The sequence below is a fragment of the Artemia sp. Qi Xiang Cuo genome, chromosome 1, assembly GCF_049724085.1.
Source record: "Artemia sp. Qi Xiang Cuo chromosome 1, ASM4972408v1, whole genome shotgun sequence".
Classification (NCBI taxonomy): Eukaryota; Metazoa; Arthropoda; class Branchiopoda; order Anostraca; family Artemiidae; genus Artemia; species Artemia sp. Qi Xiang Cuo.
The window spans coordinates 38,748,985-38,766,945 of record NC_142794.1 but is presented as its reverse complement, the minus strand read 5'-3'; the positions used below and the strand labels follow the sequence as shown (position 1 = coordinate 38,766,945).

General features: G+C 36.6%; 1 protein-coding gene across 1 annotated transcript; it reads left to right on the top strand.

Moving 5' to 3' along the window:
• The first annotated feature begins 4,436 nt into the window (after nt 1–4,436).
• On the top strand, nt 4,437–15,374 carry LOC148956288 (uncharacterized). Its single transcript, XM_089090258.1, has 2 exons — nt 4,437–4,477; nt 13,535–15,374. The coding sequence occupies exons 1-2, from the start codon at nt 4,437–4,439 to the stop codon at nt 15,234–15,236; spliced, it is 1,743 nt and encodes a 580-aa protein (XP_088946384.1). The 3' UTR covers nt 15,237–15,374.
• Nucleotides 15,375–17,961: the final 2,587 nt, after the last annotated feature.

Genomic DNA, 17,961 nt, shown 5'->3' with positions numbered 1-17,961 from the left:
TTTGATTGGATGTGTTTGGGGAAATGGTAGGCTTGGGAGGGCCGTTATTTGTCCTCGAATCACTTTCAACTATTAAATAGGGCACTAGCGCTTTCAACTTTCAATTGAATAAGCCCTTTTTGAAGTTTCTGCGACAACGCTTTCTATAAAACCTTTATGCCCCCAGGGCATAACTTACAACCTTAGCCCTGAGGACTGTGGGGGTTGTCATACTTAAAAACATAATTTTCGGACCCTTTAACTACGTTCAACTAAATTGCTATATCAAAATGTTGATCGGAAGTGTTTGGGGAAATGATGGGTATGGGGGGGGGAGTCGCCCTCCGATCGCCTTTGACTATTAATAAGGGCGCTAGCACTCGCAATTCCCAATTGAATGAGTTCTTTTTGAAGTTTCTACGACAATGCTGGCAAAGACCTAATTTCCAGAACTTTCAACTACGTTGAACAAAATGTCTATATCAAAATTTTGATTGGATGTGTTTGGGGAAATGGTAGGCTTGAGAGGGTTGTTAGTCCCTCTCCAATCACATTCGACTATTAAATACGGCACTACTGCTTTCAATTTCCAATCGAATGAGCCCTTTTTGAAGTTTCTACGACAACGCTTTCTCTATAAAACCTTTTATGCCCCCGGGGCATAACTTACAACCCTTGCGCTGAGGGCTGTGGGGGTAGTGTCATCCTCAAAGATAAAATTTCCGGAGTTTTCAACTACGTTGAACAAAATGGCCTTCTCAAAATTTTTATTGGATGTTTCGGGGGAAATGGTGGGCGTGTGAGGGGTGTTAGTTTTCCTCCAATTACTTTTGACAATTAAAAAGGGCACTACCCCTTCGAAGTTTTCGAAGTTACTATTACAACGCTCTATAAAAACCTTACATGCCCCCAGGGTATAACTTACACCCCTGGCCCTGAGGGGTGGGGGGGGGGGTGATCATCCTCAAAGACATAATATCCAGAACTTTCAACTACGTTGAAAAAATGGCTGTGTGTTGAAAAAAAATGGCGTTGAAGAATCTGAAAATTTTGAATGGATGGGCTTGGGAAAATGGTGGGTGTAAGAGGGAGGTTAGTTGCCCTCCAATCAGTTTCGACTTGCCTTTTAAAAAGGGCACTAGCCCTTTCAATTTCCCATTGAATGAGTCTTATTTGAAGTTTCGACAACATTCTATATAAAAAAAACTTATATGCCCCCAGGGCATAACTTACAACCTTAGCCCTGAGGGCTCTAGGGGGAGCGTCATCCTCAAACAATTAATTTCCAGAACTTTCATCTACGTTAAACAAAATGGCTATCTCAAAATTTTGATTGGGTGCGTTTGCGGAAATCGTGAGCTTGAGAGTATGACGGCACTAGACCCGTAAGATCCAAACCGGCGGTGCTGATCTCCGTTTCGTGCCCCTTCAGCCAGGAAGTGCAATGGGGGGCTGGGTTGCCCTCCAATCACTTTCGACTATTAAAAAGGGCACTAGTCCTTTCAATTTCCAATGAATGAACCCTTTTTGAAGTCTCTACGACCACACTTTCTATAAGAACCTTATGTGCCCCCAGGGCATAAGTTGCAACCCTTGCCCTGAGGGGTTTGGGGGATTTGTTATCCTCAAAATCATACTTTCCAGAACTATCAACTACGTTGAACAAAATGGATATCTAAAAATTTTAATTGAATTTTCAGGGCGAATGGTGGGCGAGAGGTGGGGGTTAGTTGCTCTCCATTCACTTTCGACTATTAAAAAGGGCACTAGCCATTTCAATTTCCGATCAAATGAGCCCTTTTTGAAGTTTATACGACAACACTTTCTATAAAAAAAAACCTTATATGCCCCCAGGGTATAACTTATAACCCTTGCCCTGAGGGTTCTGAGGGGGTTTTCATCCTAAAAGACCTAATTTCCAGAATTTTTAACTACGTTCAACAAAATAAATATCTCAAAATTTTTGATTGGATGTGTTTGGGGAATTGGTTGGCGTGAGAGGGGGGTTAGTTGCCCTCCAATTACTTTCAACTATTAAAAAGTGCACTAGCTCTTTCAATTTTCAATCGAATGAGCCCTTTTTGAAGCTTTACGACAACGCTTTCTATAAAAACCTCATATGGCCCCAGGGCATAACTTACAACCCTTGCCCTGAAGGCTGTTGGGGGTTGTCATCCTCAAAGACATAATTTCCAAAACCTTCAACTTCGTTGAAAAAAATAGCTATCTCAAAATTTTGATTCTATGTGTTTGGGAAAATGGTGGGCGTGAGAGGGGGGTTAGTTGCCCTCCAATTACTTTCGACTATTATAAAGGTCACTAGCAATTTCCAATGGAATGATCCCTTTTTGAAGTTTCTACAACAACACTCCATAATAACCTTATATGACCCCAGGATATAATTTACAATCCTTGCCCTGTGGGCTGGGGGGGGGTGTCATCCTCAAAGACCTAATTTCCAAAACATTCAAGTACGTTGAACAAAATGGATATCTAAAAATTTTGACTGGATGTGTTTGGGGAAAAGGTTGGCGTGAGAGGGGGGTTAGTTGCCCTCAAATCCCTTTTGAATTTCCAATCGAATGCGCCCTTTTTCGAGTTTCAACGACAGCTTTCAATAAAAACCTTATATGTCCCCAGGGTATAACTTATAACCCTTGCCCTGGGGGCTCTGAGGGGGTTATCATCCTCAAAGACCTAATTTCTAGAACTTTTAACTACGTTGAACAAAATGGCTATCTCAAAATATTGATTTGATGTGTTTGGATAAATGGTGGAGGTGAAGGGGTGTTAGTTGCCTTCTAATCACTTTTCACTATTAAAAAGGGCACTAGTCATTTCACTTTCCAATCGAATGAGCCCCTTTTGAAGTTTCTGCGACAACGCTTTCTATGAAAACCTTATATGCCCTCAGGGCATCACTTGTAACCTTTGCCCTGAGGGCTGTGGGGGGTTGTCATCGTCAAAGACCTAATTTTCAGAACTTTAAACTACGTTGAACAAAATTGCTACCTCAAAATTTTGATTGGATGTGTTTGGGGAAAAATTGGGCGTAGGAGGGGGGTAGTTGCCCCCCCAATCACTTTTGACTATTAAAAAGTGCTCTAGCCACTCCAATTTCCAATCGAATGAGCCCTTTTCGAAGTTTCTACGACAACTCCTTCGGTACGAAGTGCCCTGGTCTACAATCAAAAAAAAAAAAAAATACATTGTGCCAACATCGTTCTTTATTTAGGCAGCGCGATCGCGCTGCCTGTGAAAAAAGAGAAATGCAAAATATATCTTAACATTAAGATTAAAGTATGGCTGTTGAGTGTAATGGCAACTATTTGTTGCCAACTTAGCTGTATAGAATGCGTAAAAGGGTGTTAGTTCTCTTTTTAATTTGAGAAGTTGCAATTGACTAGAGCGTAATCTACAAGTCATAGATGTAAATTTGCTAGTTGTTAAAGCTAAATGCTTCATAGCAAAAATAATTTTACTGCAGCTACATATATTGCATACATTTTCAAATATGTCTCTTTGTTTTAAGTTTCAAAGTTTTAAAAAGTTATCTCTTTTATTCATAGGCTTTTATATTTTTACGAAAATGTAAACTGTATACCGTAGGCATTCCCGTTGCCCCTCTTTTTCTACAAAAGAAGTAAAAAAAAATCATGGATATTTTATACCGCTGGTCGAAATTGAATAAAAAATTTATACACTTGCCTATTCAGTTAGTGTAATATAAAATTAAAAAGATATGGAATGAAAGAAAAACACAAAATTCAAATAAAATCTTGCCCACAGCCCTATAGGGACAATAATGGTTTTGCAACTTAAATTTCACCCACCTTTCAGTCTCAATTACCATTAGTATATATTTTCTGAAAGCTAAGACACTAAGCATCATCGCAGAAACTGTTCAGCAGGTTTAAATTTTGAGTTAGGTTCCTTTAAAGGGTCTGTTGCCAAATAGATCTATTTGCTAAGATATTGCTGATTTTTCTATTATACTGTATTGTCATTGTATCTGAACCTTACACAAAAAATTTGAATTATTTATTGTATATAACCATCAGAAGGATTGGACAGACACACAAGTGAAGCACAATAGAGTGTAAGTAATAATTAAACCGCGGCGAAGTCGTAGCCAATAACGGGCCAAATTTTGCTTCAAAAAGAAGCATAGAAATTAAATCGAAAGAATATCTCCTTACGTTAAATGCGTTTTGACTTACCCTTTTGAAATCAGTATCTATAATTGGAATTGGTTCCTAGGAGTAAGATTCCGCCCCCTGGCAGAAATCTTACCAGTTTGTCAAACTAGCAAAGTAATAAAAAAAATTAAAATAATAAACGTGGATATCAAATTTCGACTCAGACTTTTTGCTATTGAACCACAAAAACGACATCCTCGAAAGAAAATAGAAACGGTAACTTGAAACATAAATCACCTATTATCAAAAGGATCAAAAATGAACTCGACTTTGAGCCATTTAAAGAAAAAGAAGCGGTGGTAAGCCAACGAGCTAACAAGCGACTATGAGCCATTTTAAGAAAAAGAAGCGGTGGTAACTGGAGCCAACGAGCTAACAAGCGACTATGCGCCATTTAAAGATAAGCGGTGGTAACTTGAGCCAACGAGCTAACAAGCGACTATGAGCCATTTAAATAAAAAGAAGTGGTGGTAACTTGAGTCAACGAGCTAACAAGCGACTCTGAGCCATTTAAAGAAAAAGAAGTGGTGGTAACTTGAGTCAACGAGCTAACAAGCGACTCTGAGCCATTTAAAGAAAAAGAAGCGGTGGTAACTTGAGCCAACAAGCGACTATGAGCCATTTAAAGAAAAAGAAGCGGTGGTAACTTGAGCCAACAAGCTATCAAGCGACTATGAGCCATTTAAAGAAAAAGAAGCGGTGGTAACTTAAATTTTGAAAATGTAAATAAAAATTACATCATTACAATTTTCACAAATAAAGCATAGCATATATTAAATACGTAACCTAACATGGGTACCTTTTTCCCCGTTAAACCCCAAAAAACAATCGTTTAAATATCGTAATTCATTGAGAAACCACGGCTTAGCAGTCATTTATGTATAGCCGTCTCTTGAGAATAGCCTGTTTGACGGGTTTTTCGTGACTTGTTTCCTAGTACAATATATAAAAGTGTCCATATAACGCACCAGTACCCAAATTTGTATAGCAATAGCTTGAATTAATGAGACATAGAGCTAAGAAAACCGTCTTACTAAGCATTGTTTTTTTTTAATAGTATGTGATTTGCATCTTCAAAATAAGGGGAACTTGTAGTCTTGCCGTCAAAACAAGTGCCAGGAATGAACCCAAGGTTAAAACTACTTGGATCATTCAGGTGTGATTGTCAGACCCTGAATGCTTTGCTGAAGACCCTGAATATCATTAGTGCATATATTTCTAGTTTCATTTTGTAGACGATTTGTCGGTCTTAAGCTATTCTGCTTAGCTGTTTTCTGGATAGCACGGACTCTAGTGAAACTTTACAAATATGAAAAGCAAGGATGACTTTCAACGAAACCCGTAAGAATAAGGCTATAATGCCACAACAAATACCGCTATTTAAAATAACCTTCATGTGCCTCTATTTTGTAGGCAGAAGATTTTGTATAAGACTGCACAGCTTTTGTGTTCATGTAGCTTATAGCCAACACCCTAGACAGGATACTCATTCTGCCCTTGGGAAATTAAATCTTCTAAGATTTCTTAATGAAATTTTCAACCATTTGGAGTTCCTTAGCATAAAATGTTTTTTGCCAATGTCAGTGGTAATATCTAGGCCATGTCTGGAGAATGGGAAACCTTAGAACTCCCCAGACTGCCTTCCAGTGGCGACCTGCAGGGTTGAGAAGAAGCGGTCGTCCCAAGGAGTTCTGACGCTGGAGGCATGAGTCAGATCTCTTTTCTCTTAACACGTTCCTGCTGAGCCCTACTGAGCCCTTGTCGACACCTTAGGGGCTTCTGGAGGCACAGGAGGATATAGGGTCTCCGGTATTATGCATCCCAGGTGCAACAGAAAGGTACTCTAAACTACTAAAACTAACTTTGAGTTTACTTTTGTAGTAACTTCTGTATTGGTTGGGCTACCATAATGTGTATGTATTATGTATAGATTGTATATTTGTATTGACTTGATCTTCTTATTTTCATTCTTTTTATTTTAGATTTCATCCCTTTTCTTTTTTAAATCTTTGTACTTTAAATTATTTTTATTCTTAACACTGAAGACGCCTAGGCGAAATATGTGGCGTGACTGATGTCTTCTCTTTTGTTACTACTGGCTGTAACTGTTTTTTTTTTTTTTTTTTTTTTTTTTTTCTTTTCTTTTTTTTTTTTGAAAATATTACTAGATTGAAAGAGGGACGGACACTATTTATGAAGATTAAGCCCTTATAAGCATAATAAGCTCTTCACAAAAGTTCATGGTGGATGTTAACTATCAACTTACGTAGTTAATGTAAAGTTACTACAGCTGTCTAATTTGAAATGCGCCCATAATATCCTTTCTTTTAGTCAAAAAATTGTATGGTAGGAAAAACTCCCATCAGTAAACCTTCTTAAAAGTCATGGTTACAGCGCACCAAAATGCATTTCAATTGGCTGATGCTACGCAGAAATTTCAACTTGGGGCCTTGCTTCTAGCCTTTTAGAAGAGTGCGTTATACATTTTGTACCATAGACTTTGCTGTGACAGCTTGATTACCGCAGAGCGTAATCCGTTACAATATGCGAAGTTGCTTTGTAGCCTACGTTTTTCTGTGGTAAATTTTGCGCGACGTGCTTCTTCGGTCTTTACTCCTTTAAAAAAAAACGAGTTTTTTTTTTAATTTAATGTCTGCTCGTTTTTACTTTGTTTAACTAAACTTTCTTAAGAGTACCCAAATAGTAAATAAATAAAATTACAGAGTTAAGTTCATTTCAAAATGATAATCTATAATGAAAAATGAAAATCTATATTCAAAATGAAAACCTATAATTTCTCTTTGCAAATATAATTTCTATTTGCAAATATCAGATGAGAATGGAGGAGCTAGGGATTTATTTCGGGAGGTCTTGCACATTGGAAGAAGGGAGGGTAAAAGTAGACCGAAACCCAAAAGACAGCGAATTTAAAAAAAAAGAAAGAAACATGCAGAAAATAATTGCTGGCTACTTCAAGAAGGGTGAAGGCCTGAAAGCCTCCCCATGTGTATGTGCCTGGCAAAATTAGCTCTAGACGCACTATTGACATGATATTGAGAAAGCGCTACAAAAGCTGTGGGGCTTCTGAAAAAAAAAACACTTTCTTTTTTGTAGCGGAAAAATATTGAGAAAACAGAAAACAGACATGGCTATTTGTAGATTCATATGTAAAAACAGATATTTTGGTAAAAAAGTATTTTCACACTAGCTAAACTGAATTCATCTCTTTCCGTCTCTGAAACAACGATTTTAGCCGCTGTGTCAAGCAGCAATCAAAACTTGTGTGACAAAATTTTGTCCTTTCAAATTAAATAAGAAAACAAGTTTTTTTTCAGCTGAAAGTAAGGAGCAACGTTAAAAATTAAAACGAAGAGAAATTATTACGTATTTGATGGGGGGTTGCCCCCTCCTCAAAACCTCGCTCTTTACGCTAAAGTCTTTAGTACTTTAAAGAAGCTTTTTATTGTTCTAATTAAACAAACCTCGTGTTTCAGGAGTCGTTCTTAAAGAATTGGGACAAATTTCAAATTTTAGCGTAAAGAGCGAAGTGTTGAGGACTCTAGGCAACCCTCCTCACACACGTAATAGTTTCTGTTTGTTTTAAATTTTAATGTTGCTCCTTAATTTCAGTTAAAAAAAACTTGTTCTTTTTATTTAGTTTCTGATCGTTTTTTAAATAATACCAGGAAATCTGGCTCCACCTCCACGGAAAAATCCCTCCTCCCCACTGATATATCCTTTAGACAATTTAATCCTGGTGAAAATTTACCGTGGACTATTACCCTTAACATCTCCACGTGTAAAATTGAATTGGCAAAGAGAAAGCTAGACATAAGAAGAATTTCGCGTATGAACTCTTGCAAATTCCCCCAGTTTAAATTTTCCGTGGAAAATTCACCCCTTGGAAACTTCCTTCCCCATGGACAATTCGCCCCGTGGAAAATCCCCTGCGGCAGAAAATTTACCCCCCCCCCCCTACCTGAAAAATGTATGAATACTTCCCAATAACAAATACCATTCGTAAACAACGGGCAAATTTTATGACTTAAAGACCTTTCCCCAGGGGCTGTGGGAGGTTTTGTTATCCCTAAAGGCATAGTTATTCGGCCTTTCAACTATGCTGTATCTCAAAATTTTGATCGGACGATTTTGAGAAAAAATGGGCGCGGGAGGGAGTCTAGTTGCCCTCCAATGTTCTTGGTCAGTTAAATAGAGTACCATAACTTTTAATTTCCGTTTGAATGAGCCCTCTCCCGATATTCTAGGGCCATTGGGTCAATACGATCACCCTACAAAAATACAAATAAACATGCATCCGTGATCTTTCTCCTGGCCAAAAATACAAACTTCTACATTTTTGCAGATAGGAGCTTGAAACCTCTACGGTAGGGTTCTTTGATACGCTGAATCTGATGGTTTGATTTTCATTAAGATTTTATGACCTTTAGGGGATGTTTCCCTTTTTTCGAAAATCGGGCAAATTGTCTTAGGCTCGTAGCCTTTGGAGGGTAAGACTAAACTTCATGAAACATATATTTGGAACCAGCATAATAAGCCAAATCTCTTGACATATCTATTGGTATCAAAATTCCATTTTTTAGAGTTTCGGTTACTATTGAGCTGGGTCGCTCCTTACTTAGTTACCTCGAACTGTTTGATGAACGTCTTCCCAAGTCAATTAGTTTGGTTTTTTTATTAGACAAAAAAGTGAATACGTACGCTTGAAGGAAATCCGCCCAGGAGCGAGAAAGCTGTGTATAAGGTTCTTATAAACATGACAATCGGATAATCCAAGTTTAGGTTCTTTAGCTTTATCGATTTTTGAAATAAATTAATTTTGCCACAGTAGAACCAATACTTACCACAACTACATTTATATCACAAGAATGTTGAAAACATATTCAATTTTGAATGAGCTATTTCATCAAATTCTGTAACTTGTTTGGTAGGATAAACTGCGATAATAAAAAAAAAAAAAAAAAACGGTGACATTCAGGTGCTTTCCAAGTAAACTTTATTTTCGACAGGTTTTAGCTTTGGGGCTTAAAAAGCCTGCATTCATTGGTTTTCAAACAAAACAAATTTTATGCTCAACATTTTACTCTGTTGTCCTTCTTTTCGAGACTTTTCGCTGAGTACGTTTTATATCCTAAAAAAATTAAGCATACAACTTAGAGTAACAATAGTTAGTTTTTCTCCATAAGAATAACATCACATGTTTTCACCACATATATTTTCCCAAGTCTTATATTTAAATTTTAATCGCTATGGGTGCAACCCTACTGGACTATAGCTGCTACCAGAACGGTAATTGTTGGTATAAAACGTTAGAACAAATCAAAAGAAAAAAGTTGACAGTTCTATTTGCTTGGTCTAATGTTTTATCATACACTACTATTGGACCAATTTTTATTTTGAATTTATGGGTTTTACGTTTCAAGAAGGAATTTGTCCACCATTCCTTTTTGTTCGTGAATTGACAGTCACATTATTAGTTATGCCCCCCCCCCCTTAGATTTTGAGGATACTTATTTTCGGTACTGAAAAACACCTTTTTTAGTATTTTCATTGGAAAAAAACAATGAGATTATTCCCCTCTAAATTTTGAAAATACACCCCCCTCTACATTTTCATGAATTGGTGCCGCTAGCGTCAAAACGCTTTTTTTAATAAATGGGAACAGTGCACAGCTAACATTTCCCGGGGTTTTGACAGAATTTGTCGAATACTTGGAAAATCGAAAAATATTGATACGGACATACATATACACAGAAAGAGCGTTTCTCTCTTGAAAAAATCTGTCAAATTGTAAAAAACTTTTTTCTCCCACTAAAAACAGTGCTCGTATCTTAAACAAACAAAATTTGACAAGATGTTCAGTGAATATTTTGGGATTTTGATGAAACAATCAAGGATGTAAAATCTATCAATCTCGCTGGTTTTTTCACAAGTCACGCCCATCTTCTAGAGTTTTGTCAGTTTTTTAATGGCATACGAGGTACAAAGATAAATAAAGTTGCAAACTGATTTGACTGTCACATTTAATAATTGTTGTTGATTTGCCATTGAATTATCACTGCCGTTCGTGGAATTTGTATTATCAGAAGAGAAACATTTGGGTTTTTTACGGGCTATTCTTTGGATTTTCAGCGTTAATTTGTGTTTCGAAAATATGAAAATAACTTCCGCTGGAACATTCCTCGAATTAAGGACATCAGCGTCTTCTCTACCGAATACCCTTTACAACAAAGGTGTCCTACCAATTAAATCTGCCAAAACAGACTTTTCAATAACTACTAAACTTGAACATAAACAACACACGGTTTACAAACGAAAACAGCGTAATATGTGCATTAAAACTTCAAGTAAAATTCCAGTTCTTGTATTTTATCAAATTTTCATTTTGTTCTTCCTAAACAATACAAGAAAGATTTCGTCAAGGTTTAAGCTAAAGCTAGATAGAATGACAGATTTAGGACCGAGTAAAAAAGAGCTGACAGAAAAGCAAAAAAGCAGATCATTCCGTGACATTCTCTACATGTAGAAGAATATTGAGTTAATATTATCACGGTGACCATTGGCCTTACTTTACTTCAGTTGAGTATGCCTGGTTAGGAGAGTTTGAAAAGTAAAGGGCAACAAAATTCTTGGAAGCCGAAAAAACTATGATTTGGGCTCTAGGTACGTGTTTTCCGAAGAGGAAGAAAAAGCTTTTACAAGAAAAAGCTTAACAATACTGAAATTTTAGAAACAGTATTCCAATCTTCTTCTAGATTTTGCTTCCACCAACCCTAACGATTTTTTAATGCCAGGGCTTGTTCTAAGTGCTGGTTTGTGAATAAATCCTATTCCAAAAATTATATGATGAACACCAGTAAAAAAACGTTAAGCCATTGTTGTCAAATGTTTACTATGGAAGAAGGCAGCTGTTCGTCAAAATTACACCAGTTGCAATTTTTCCAAATAAAACAAAACGTTTTGCCATGAAGGCATTTTGAAGGATTTAGGGGATCTAGGCTTGGAAGGGTCAATTTTCCCTTGGTAAAATTCGATAATTTTGCTGAAATGCCCAAAAATCCAGGGATCAATCAAAAGAAAGATAAACACGACTACAGTGCCAATCATGTTTTCCGAGCATGAATTTACAAGTGTGAATATGTTGAAGTCTTAAACGTAATTTTTATGGCGGAAAAATTGAAATGAAGCAACAAGGCATAGGTTTTCGTAATTAAAAAATCTGGAAGGTAGAATTTCCGAGTTTTACCGAAGGATATTATTACGATGGAGTTAGGGTGCGTTGTCTCATTCTGCAAAAACATTTTAAACTTGAAAATTGGACGAAAACAAAATTTCTGTTCCAAAACGTAAGTAAGGAACGACGTTAAAACTTAGAACGAACAGAAATTATTCCGTATATGAAGGGAGCTGTCCCCTCCTCAACGCCTCGCTCTTTACGCTAACGTTTTTTTATTGTTTAAGAAAAAATAGAGTTGTGAGAAAGTCAAACTTTAGTGTAAAGAGCGAGGCGTTGAGGATTGGACAGCCCCCTTCATATACGTAATAGTTTCTGTTCGTTTTAAGTTTTAACGTCGTTCCTTACTTTCAGTAAAAAAACTTGTTTTTTTATTTAATTTTGGATGAATTTTTAATTAATGAAGGATTTGACTTTGACTCACTATGCAAGAGTATCTAAAACGAAAGTTGCATATTAATTTTACTTTTGTTTGGTTAAATGTCTTTTCAAAAGTTGTTTATTTTTACTTACGAACTTTCTTATTAGTAATAAATATGCATAACTTAAGAATTGACTTACGTAGGGATCTTCGATATTCATATATTTTTAATACGTATATTAGGGGGTTCGCCCCCTAGTGATTACCTTGCTCTTTAAGCTAAAGTTTGATTTTTTTTTCCAATTCTTTAAAAATGACCCCTTAGTCACAATCAGTTGAAATCAGTTGAAAAACTTGTTATTGTTTTTTTATTTAATTTCTGGTCTTTTTCTTTAATAATTCTGGGAAATCCAGAGCCCCCTTCATAGTAATGTCCCTTCCCCCATGAAAACTTCCTTCATGGAGAGATCCTTCCATATAAACCCCGACCCACCTCCCCCTATCTACCAGAAAAAATCCCCCCTGAAAACGTCTGTATACTTCCCAATAACCAATACTATATGTTAACATTGGGTAAAGTTCATAACTTTTAGCCATCCCCCCGGTGACTTTGGGGGATTAAGTCATCCTAAAAGACATTGTTATTATATTTTCGACCATGCTGAACAAAATAGCATCTCAAAATGTTGATCGGGTGACTTTGGGAAAAAAATGAGCGTGGGAGGGGGCCTAGTTGCCCTCCATTTTTTTGTCACTTAAAAATTGCACTATAACTTTTAATTTCCGTTCCAATGAGCCCTTCCACGATATTCTAGGACCCCTGGATCGATACGATCACCCCTGGGAAAAGAAAAAATAAATAAATAAACACGCATCCGTGATCTTTCTTCTGGCAAAAAATGCAAAATTCCACATTTTTGTAGATAGGGTGCTTGAAACCTCTACAGTAGAGTTCTCTGATACGCTGAATATGATAGTGTCATTTTCATTAAGATTCTATAACTTTTAGGGGGTCTTTCCTCTTTTTTTATATAATCAGCAAAATTTTCTCAGGTGCGTAACATTTGATGGGTAAGATTAAACTTGATGAAACTTATATATTTGAAATCAGTATTAAAATCTGATTCTTTTGATGTATCTATTGATATCAAAATTCTATTTTTTAGAGTTTCTGTTGCCAATGAGCTGCGTCGCTCCTTACTTACAGTTCGTTACCAGGAACTGTTTGAAATGACTGGTTTGACCGGAATAATTAAAGAGGTTTTGCAAAGATTAAACGTTAAAACGGCATGAAATATTTTCTTTTGAAACAGGATTTTCTTAAAGACACATGATAACAAATTAACCCTTAGCAATTGATAAATATTGCTTTTTGTATTTTAATCGCTTTCTACTTTTATCTTGCCAAATTCATTACAAATTAAATTTCCGTAGACTATATAAATCATTTCGAGTTCCAACTATAAAAATTTGTTGTGGAAATTGACTAGTTTGTATAAGATTTGTGTATACATACTTTACAAAATAGATTTTATTGACAAAGGAAATTCATAAAAAGTTATGCTGGAATTAAGTTCAATATTTTCCACAAATCTTTGTACGTTTCATTTGTTACGTCGTGTTTCTCAACTAAATCTCCTAACTGAAATGCAGGTTTCCCCAGTAAGGTTTCCTCAGCATTTTATCATCTTGTGCTAACTTTGTTGCCACAAATGTTTCTCGTTCTGTTGTTGCTGTTTCCAGTGTCGCTATTTTTTCTCCTCTTGGGGATTTTATTGGTTCTATTGTTGACTGTATTGTTGCTGATGATGTTGGTTCTGTTGTCAGTGTGGTCGGCCCTGTTTCTGATGATGTTGTAGGCTTATTTGTAGTAGATGCTATTGGTGCTATTGATTCCATTGTGGTTGTAATTGATTCAATCGTTGATATCACTGGCTCTGTTACTATTGTTTGCTCTGTCGTTGTTAATGTCATTGGTTTTTCTGTCGTTGGTGTTGTTAATTCAATTGTTGATGTCATTATCTCTGTTACTAAGGTTTGCTCTGTTATTGCTGATGTCATTGATTCAGTTGTTGATATCACTGGCTCTGTTAGTATTGTTTGCTCTGTTGTTGTTAATATCATTGGTTTTTCTGTCGTTGGTGTTGTTGATACAATTGTTGATGTCATTGTTTCTGTTACTATGGTTTGCTCTGTTATTGTTGATCTCGTTGATTCAGTTGTTGATATCACTGGCTCTGTTACTAATATTTTCTCTGTTGTTGTTAGTATCATTGGTTTTTCTGTCGTTGGTGTTGTTAATACAATTGTTGATGTCATTATCTCTGTTACTGTAGTTTGTTCTGTTGTTGTTGATGTCATTGATTCAGTTGTTGATATCACTGGCTCTGTTACTGTTATTTGCTCTTTTGTTGGTAATGTCACTGGTTCTTCTGTCGTTGGTGATGTTAATTCAATTGTTGATGTCATTATCTCTGTTAATATAGTTTGCTCTGTTGTTATTAATGTCGTTGATTCAGTTGTTGATATCACCGGCTCTGTTTCTGTTGTTTGCTTTGTTGTTGTTAATGTCATTGGTTTTTCTGTCGTTGGTGTAGTTGATTCAATTGTTGATGGCACTGGCTTTGTTACTAATGTTTGCTCTGTTGATGTTGATGTCGCTGATACAGTTGTTGATATCACTGGCTCTGTTACTATTGTTTGCCCTGTTGTTGTTAATGTCATTGGTTCTTCTGTAGTTAGTGTTGTTGATTTAGTTGTTGATGTCATTGGCTCTGTTACTATAGTTTGCTCTATTGTTGTTGATGTCATTGATTCAGTTGTTGATATCACTGGCACTGTCACTGTTGTTTGCTCTGTTGTTGTTAGTGTCATTGGTTTTTCTGTCGTTGATGTTGTTGATTCAATTGTTGATGCCATTGTCTCTGTTATTATAGTCTGCTCTGTTGTTATTGATGTCGTTGATTCAGTTGTTGATATTACTGGCTCTGTTACTATTGTTTGCTCTTTTGTTGTTAATGTCGTTGGTTTTTCTGTCGTTGTTGTTGTTAATTCAATTGTTGATGTCATTGTCTCTGTTACTATAGTTTGCTCTGTTGTTGTTGATGTTGTTGATTCAGTTGTTGTTATCACTGGCTCTGTCATTATTGTTGATGTCATTGTCTCTGTTACAATTGTTTGCTCTGTTGCTGTTAATGTCATTGGTTTTTCTGTCGTTGGTGTTGTTGCTTCAATTGTTGATGTCATTGGCTCTGTTATTATTGACGTTGACGCCATCGGTTCTTCTGTTGTCGATGTCAATGATTCAGTTGTTGATGTGTTTTGCTCTGTTACTATTGTTTGTTCTGTGGTTGTTGCTTCAGATGTTGATGTCATTGACTCTGTTGCAATTGATGGCGCTGTTGTTGCTGATGTAGTTGTTGTGTCTTCATTTGACGTTAAATAATCCGATGTTGTAGTCACTCCATTGGTTGGATATTCTGTTATTGTAAACAACTCTGAAGTTGTACTTGTTTCAAAAGTAACTATTGTTTGGGATGTACTAGTCTCACTTCCACACTGCCCACTACCACAAAGCACTGATGGTACAATGATGGCAGTTAAAACAACTACTGTTGCTATAACACCAAGCAAGATTTGTAATGTCTTACTTTCTTTGATTGCAGCTACGCATCCCATGTTAAGTCCTTTTGCATTCCTTAGCAGACACTACCAAACCTAAAACAATTCTGTTTTCCACAGCTTAAGTTGTATTTTTGTAAAGCTACAGCGCGATAACACTATTAACTTTACGATTAATGCATAAGATTTATAAGTCTATTAATCCAGAGGCAATTAAGATGTCCAGTTGATTCTAAAAAAAAAATCACTAAATATCTAAACTAGTTGAAAGATTGGGACATACTGAGTGAAAACTGATCAGAGGCAGTGCTGTAGAGCTACCTAAGTAAAGTGCCACGTGTCTTCCATCTATTGTTTTTCTCCGACCACCTCATAAACAAGCGTTAGGAAGCCCAGAAATGGACCAAAAACTTACAGCCGCGAGTCCAAGGGAAACATAATGTACAAAAAAACTCATATTTGGGGGGGGGGACGTACTCTCCACCCGTCAATCCAATAACGGAACCAAAAACAGAGCCGAAAAACGTTTTTACTACTCCGCTTGAAACTTGTATCTTGAAATTCTCGGGCCTAGGACTCCCATTGCAAAAGAGAAAATAGAAATATAATTGGTTCCCCCCGAAAATGGAGCCTGAAAAAGGGCAGGAAAGGCGTCAATACTTTTTCTGGGCCACTTTGTGTGAAACAGGTAGTAGTAGAAACTAGGGAAATGCTAGTTTGATTAGATATTAAAAGTTTTAATACCGTCTTTAAGGTTGTGATTGGAAGTGACTGGAACCAAAAGAGATTGGAAAGCGACCAGTCTCCCTGTCGTGCCTTTTTCTGAAACTCCGTCCCTCCTTTGTAAGCCCCATAACATCAGATCAGAAATTTGGGAGAGCCATTTCTTATGAAAAACGTTGAAAGTTCTAACAAGTATATCTTTGGTGTCAATATCACCTCCATAGTCCGAGGTGCAATGACCCTAAATGTTGTAAATTACCCAATGCTCACAAAGATATTTTAGTAGAAAAGGTTGCCATGCTTGGTTTTGCAAATGATACTCAGTCTGTTTATTAACGGGTTCGAGAGAGATGAGGAGTAAATTTAAAAACATTGATTAGCCTTGTGATATTACTTGTTTGTTGTGTTCTCGTTGATGGACAAATAAAAAACAAAAGAGTGCTCGAAATTAAAAGATCATTTTCGATGAAGTGCAAATCACGCTTTGCCCTTCAAAAGTTTTTTTTGGGGGGTGGGAGAGGGTAGCCCTACTCAGTTTGACTTCATTATTCATTCTAATTTCTGTTCGTTTTAGTCTATTTATCTTATCAAAAGCAGTATCTGTTATCTTTATGCATCTTGCGATTATTCATCTTAATTTCTGGTCGCTTTGCATTCCATTTCTTTGTTGATACTCGTTTCTGCTCCTTTTATGTTTGAACTACTATGTGAGCTAATATCTATTGGAATTGGGATTTAACGTGGCTGTTTAATTTTTTTGGAAAACTTTTTTAAATTAATTCCCAACTAGCATAAGGTGTCTCGCATGCTACTAAAAAAATATATATAGAAGTAAGTATTAAAATTCAGTAAGCATTAAAAGAGATGAACATTTTGGCTGGTCTGTGATAGATAAAATTTAGAGACCTTAGAATACTATAGATGTCATATAAAGACAAATATAGATGCCTTTTTAGATCGGTTCTTTAAAAAAGGGGGTACGCACAATACCGCACATTTACAGGGGGGGGGGGGATTTCCTGGCATAATTTGAAAAGTGGTCAGAAATTTAATTTTTAAAAACTAGTTTATCCGTATATGAGGGCAGGTGTCCCTTCCTAAACCCTCGCTCTTTACGCTAAAGTTTAACTTTTTGTCCCGATTCCTTAATAAAGACTGCTCAAAGACAAGGCCCGTTAAATTTGAATGAGAAGTATTTTAAATAACTTTAAGACTTTAACGTAAAGAGTGAATGTTGATGAACTGATAGCTCCCCTAATATACGGAATAATTTCTGTCCGTTTTAAGTTTTAATGTTGCTTCGTATTTTCAGCTGAAAAAAATGTTTTTCATTTAATTCTCAGTAAAATCAGGTCTGCGGTGCCCATGCCAGTGTTTCTCTGGGATCTAAAATCGGAATAGCAGTTTGCCAATTTCTTGGGTGCTATGCGTATTCCCCCCCCCCCTCGTGGAAAATTCAATCCGGAAAATTCCTCTTCGTGGAAAATCCCTCTTCCGACAATTGTCCCAAGAAAAATTTTCCCCAATTGTACAACTGAGCAGCCAAAAGAAAAATAAGACAAATAAAATGAAGGAAGCAAGTGTATAATTGTACATCAGCTATTATGAAGGAAGGGTAATGGGTCATTGTATAGGTGGGGGGGGGGGCAGATGCCTAAAAGATCATATTCAAACGAGGGGCAGTAATTGGTCTCTGCTCTCCCTTCATTTAGACTAAGCCTAAATAAGGGTGTCGCAGGGTGATACCTCCTTTATTATTGCAGAAAAATGTTTCTGCCACCTGTGTTAAAGTTGTATCTAGCTAATCTAATTTGCTTCAAATTTCA